At 32.5% G+C, this 5663-nt stretch overlaps 1 protein-coding gene across 1 annotated transcript; it reads right to left on the bottom strand.

Moving 5' to 3' along the window:
* Positions 1-2428: 2428 nt before the first annotated feature.
* On the bottom strand, positions 2429-5085 carry LOC134696266 (uncharacterized). The gene is made up of 2 exons (XM_063557963.1): positions 4286-5085; positions 2429-3670 (listed from the first exon to the last, which is right to left on the bottom strand). The coding sequence occupies exons 1-2, from the start codon at positions 4785-4787 to the stop codon at positions 2520-2522; spliced, it is 1653 nt and encodes a 550-aa protein (XP_063414033.1). The 5' UTR covers positions 4788-5085; the 3' UTR covers positions 2429-2519.
* Positions 5086-5663: the final 578 nt, after the last annotated feature.

Here is a 5663-nt window from a genome sequence, read left to right as displayed (position 1 = left end):
TTTGATTTTTTAAAACATTTACTAATTGATCGTAATTAGGCTGGTGTTACACGGAAATACTGATTTGTGTATATTCGAAAAATATTTCTTAAATCATCTACAGAATGGTTCGTGTTTTGAAGTCTACACTGTTTTTCTGTAATTATGTGTGTCAGTGTCTTTTTTTTTCTTTTTTAGGCAAGTATTGTCTGTTTATTTTCGCCTCTCTTTTACAGCATAATGTGAAATCAATAATTTTAAACGAATCTGTTGCCTGAAGTCAACAAGCTCAATGAAAGGTTCTTCTATATTATATCTTAAATATTACATGTTTATTTCACTAGAATCTGTAATTTTGATAGAATAACAACGCGTGTGCGTTCTCCTGACACTAGCTTTCATAAGCCAACGAAATGAAACATTCATGATGACACGTGTCATCCCAGTGCATAGGTTGATTGAAGAAATTGATGTGCATTTCCCTAGCAAAACATGTATTTATAAACACAATTAATTCTTCTTTTACTAATTTATTTTGTATTTTGCCCTTATAAAGTTTTTTGGATTCGAGCGTCACTGATGAGTCTTTTGTAGATGAAACGCGTGTCTGGCGTATTTACAAATTTTAGTCCTGGTATCTATATATGATGAGTTTATTTATAGGGTTGTAAAAGTGTTGATCATGGGCATATTTCTAAAATGAAGCGTTACTGGGCTTCATACAAAATATGCTTCAGTCGTTACTTTTAAACCCTGATAAAATATAAAAAAGAAGCATTCAAATCCGAAATATTGAACATATTTGTTTATGTGATTTATCAACACGGTGAGTTTAATCGAAATCGTATTGATTGTGTTGAATACATACTCATATCATATTAAATTATTTTACTATCTATTTTCATTCTAGGTAAAGTAAGATCTGGAACATTTTTTTTTTTGCTTTTTATGCTTACAAGAAACGACATTTCAGCACAAATTATTTTAATTTCAGCTAGCATATAGCATAGTTTGGGCCTGAAAATGTCGTCAAATTCTCTTTGGTAATAGTGGGTTTGTGGTCTGAATAGCAGATCTCATGCATGTTACCTCAGCGACGAGTCAGCATGATGTATTCATCAAAAGTCTTTCAAATATTTGAAATTACAAATTCGTGATTGTTGACTTTTACCCGTGATTCTACATGTTCTAGTCGTTTTTAGGCGATGCAGCTAAACGGGTCTTTGTTTTTATTTTGATGTATCTATGAATTACCTAACCAAAAATATCGAGCAATCTATGCTAACACTTTATTATCAACAATGATGTGTGGTTTTTTAAAATAAGTTTAAATAATTTAATTTATATCATTAAATATGTTTCCCTAAAAACAGTTCTAAACTTCGCGTTTGTTAAGTCATAGCAAAAATATTACAACCGTAGTTTACCGATGATTGAATGTCATGATACGATGTAGAAATCAGATTTTGGTAATTAATAAGATTTAATCATTAAGCATTAAATCAATTTAATAAATTAAGATTATCGTCTGCTGAACTAGAATTATTTCTTCTTTAATTTGAAGGACTTGAGCGTCTTTCATTTACCTTCATAATTTCGTAAGCGGTTTTCCCGCTTTATTTAGATAAATAGATATTGTTATTCAAGTTGAATTTCCCAAATGATTTTATTTCTGTAATTTATAATAGAATAACTTTATTTTATCTGAAAGTTGTTCTTGCAAATATTTTGATTCTTAATTCAATGTATCGCTTACTTGGATAGCATTTGCACTGATTAGACTATTATTTAATAGTAACATTTATATTAATCATTGAATAGCATTAAATTTATGCTTTAATACAGGTGATATATTTGTTTTGATTGTAATGTATGAGCAATATTCTTTAAACAGGTATTTACATGTTTGTAGTGTAAGCCGTGTTAACATTTACATGCCCGTTAATGTTAAATTTGTTACACGTACATCTTTTAAGTTTTTTTTTAATTTGCGGATAATTAAATAAGCTTGGAAATTTAACTGACCGTTTATAACGACGTTATATTTAGTTTGAAGGAACATTGCACCTGTTTTAATTGTGTTTTGTTTAAGAAATAATTGATGGCAGCTATACTTTATTGTATTTTTAACATGGGTAGGCATTATATTCGTGATTATTTTTGCCAGAGCGATAGCGAGGGCTAAAATAACACGAATATAATGCCTACCCATGTTAAAAATACAATAAAGTATAGCTGCCATCAATTATTTCGATTCTGATTAGGACATTTACGGTAATTTCTATGTTTGCTGTGTATAAGGTTACAGTATGTGTGTAGGCTCTTCCATCAACCTCCCTGTTGATTTTTATTCAACTAGTTCAAACCAGTTTAATTTTGCAAAGTTGTAATAATTTTAAAATTCTAAATTAAAACAGAAATTAACAAATTTATTAACTAAAACAATGTTTGAGTCACAAAATAACAGAAACGTTATAAATCAACTTCTTTTCCTTTGAGGTCAACAGTTCAGCTGACACGCACATTTCAGGCCGCGTTTTTCAGTCAGTTGAACTTGTCAATGGCGGTGGACGTACTGGAGAATCAGGTAAGTCTTTACTAACTAAATTTATAGTAAATGTTCCCCCGGTTATTGTAGCGTTTGTGAAAATATTCATGTCGGACAGAGGATTCCTGGATATTGTACTGACATGATTTGAGACTTGGCAGGAGGGGCCCTTTGACACAGATTCATTACTGTTACTTGCGGTAGCTACACCCTGTAGAGTTGATGAGAGGGCACGCCTTTGTGCATCTGACGGTCCAGCAACATAACTTTCTAACGATTTAATGTTTCTATGACCCGTAACTGACATGATAGTTAAATCATCGACCCCGGCGCGTTTCAGCCCAGTACCAACGGTAGCTTTTATACAATGGTTGGTGTATCTGTAGGAAAGGCCTGCTTCATTTGAAATCCTTGGCATCATTTGACTCAATTTGTTTTTTCCCATGGCTTGATTAGCATACCAGCAATTTGGTTTTGGATAAAGCAATGGCTGTTGAAACAGCGCATTACATTTAGGACTCAATTTAGATACATAAAAATCAAAACTTGCCACTGGACAGTTTTCATCTCCTGATTTTTCATACATACGCACCTCTTGACGGTTTTCATGGGAATCAACGCCATGGTGAGTTTTATTTGCCTCATTGTATGTCATTTTATAATATGTATGGTCCCTGTCATCCTTGAACTTACCAAAAGATGACTTTGTCAAACTATTTAACCCTTCCTGGCCTCGTCTTCCAAAATTCAACATTAAGTCCCAGAATACTTTGTTTTGTAGTGTTGCTGGTGAATCTGTGTTGAAAACCCCACTTGAATATAAACGCTGTATGTCTCCTTCAGCTACAGGTTTTTTGTGTACCGTAACATCTTTGCCGGCTCTCTTTAGGGTTTTTATCATTCCCGTTATTACATGATTTGATGTCATGAAGGCATTATCTTTCATTAAATTAACATTACGGTTGTATGGTGGAGATGTGAGATGACGGGATATTGCTGCACGTATTCCAACTAATGCTGATTTAGAGTAATCTGTTCCTTTTTTTGTTTGCAGGCTTGGATAGAAAAAGCATAATCTCTCATTTAATATGGAGCTTTCAAGTTCCTCAAACTTGTCACTGTATTGGTTTTCTGTCAACCATCCTGAAATTCAAATTATATTTTATCAAGTTTAAATAATATTCACCTTTATAATAAATGCAAATTTAGAAGTATATATGTCCAAATAAGATGTTTTAAGGCTTTTTTTTATTTCATTGGTTGAATGATTTAAATTTTGTAAATAGTCTTGTTGCGACTCACAGTTCATCATACATGTACATGTACGTCACACGAAATGCATACATTTTTTGCAGATAAATTTTGTTTTTCTAATGATGATTAAAATTCAAACTGAGTGACAATCTTGTTGCATTTGTAAATGGATTGGAAACCTTGGTGGTATATTGGTAATTACGCCTATTTTTTTATAGGAGAATGGGGTTCGATTCCCTGCTAGGGTCAATCCATTTTATCATAAATATGAAACAATTTTGTCATTTCAGTACGACAGTAATAATCATAACCTATTTAGGCTATAATTTATTTTATATTTTATCGTTAGATTATATGTTTCAATGAAATTATTATATATTTATATGCCTTTGCAACAGGAAAAGTGAGGACACAATGTAGTCATAATAGCAGGAAAAATCATAATAATAATTACATGTATATGCAATGATAGTTAATTGTTGTGATGTGAGTCAGTTTATTTACCTCTGAAAAGGCGCACTCCCCAATCAGTTTGTTGCTTAGTTGTCTCTTCTACTCTGGCCTGAGCCAACATATCTATGTGCTCTCTGCTTGGCATTTCTTTGAACCTTGGTTTCTTTAGGGGTGGTTCCGGGTCTAAAGCTAGTTCTGGTTCTAAAGCTTGTTCTGGTTGTTCTGAAGCTTGTTCTGGTTCTAACCTTGGTTGTGGTTCTTCTACAGGTTCAGAAACTAATTCAGCAAAATTTGAAAGCTCATCATCTGATTGCGAGCTCTCTTGCTCGAACTGGTATATTGATGCATCAGTTAGTCTGGCAAACATTGACGTAACTGATGCATCACATATCTCATGTCTGAATACACGTTTTGTTTGACCTGATGAAATATTCCTTATTATGTATTGTACAACAGATTGTTTCTGATTGAAATGGTTAATTATTATGTAGTCTTGTCCTTTGTGTTCTACTTTTAGTCCAATTTTTAACGGGATTGTCCTCGCATACTCCATTTTGTTTTGTAAACAAGCAGACGATGAAACGTGTTTTTCAGAGGGAGGGGTTTTGAAGTTGGAACAGCCAACATGGACGTTGCGGTATCTAGGTCAAATAGTTCAATTTCGAATTGTAACACATTGTTGTCATTGTGAAAGTATTAGTAACACAATGTGTATCATTTTAGAGTTTGAAAGTGTTTTAAGTTAATGGAATACATTAAATGCATACCAATTTTGATAAAATTCATTTTTCTGCCGTAGTCAATATACGCATGTGCAAACTAATTTTATTGGATAATAAAGTATGGTTTCTTTACAAAGCTAAAGAAGCACGTCATATTAGAATACCAACTTCAGTTGTTTAATGCTTTCAAATGTATTAATTTTATTTAAGACAAAGTGGTGGGTTATATGTGGTATTTCATTTATCTAAATCGAATGAATTGAATAAGAAGTGGATTTATATTTTGAAAGCTGAATGGGCTTTTAAGACTTGATGTATGTAGCTAATCTGTTTTTATAATTTAAATAGTTTATAACAATACCAAGAGGTAGAGGCAGGCGTCGTCGGCAGGACCCGGTTGGAGGGTTAGAATGGCTACCAAGTTGGACAGCTCTATTGAATTTACAACAGTTTTGTTGTTAGTTGTAAATACATAGTTGAATATTTTTGTTGTTGTGCACGTTTTTTATATTTGTACTGTTGTATAATAAAGTTGATAAATTCGTTGATCTTTTGTATAGTAAAGTTGATTACTTCGTTGATCTTGTGTATTGTAAAGTTGATTACTGCGTTGCTCTGTTGTATAATAAAGTTGATTACTTCGTTGATCTGTTGTATAGTAAAGTTGATTACTTCGTTGATCTGTTGTTGGTAAAGTTGATTACTTC

This window comes from Mytilus trossulus, chromosome 14, assembly GCF_036588685.1.
Source record: "Mytilus trossulus isolate FHL-02 chromosome 14, PNRI_Mtr1.1.1.hap1, whole genome shotgun sequence".
In the NCBI taxonomy this organism is placed as follows: domain Eukaryota; kingdom Metazoa; phylum Mollusca; class Bivalvia; order Mytilida; family Mytilidae; genus Mytilus; species Mytilus trossulus.
The sequence above is the reverse complement of the archived record's forward strand: the minus strand, read 5'-3'. Positions and strand labels throughout refer to the sequence as shown.

Coding starts and splice junctions, on each gene's coding strand:
- LOC134696266 (XM_063557963.1), bottom strand. CDS start 4,787: ATGGAGTATGCGAGGACAATCCCGTTAAAAATTGGACTAAAAGTAGAA. Junction 3,671..4,285: donor GGGAGTGCGCCTTTTCAGAG/GTAAATAAACTG, acceptor TTTGAATTTCAG/GATGGTTGACAGAAAACCAA.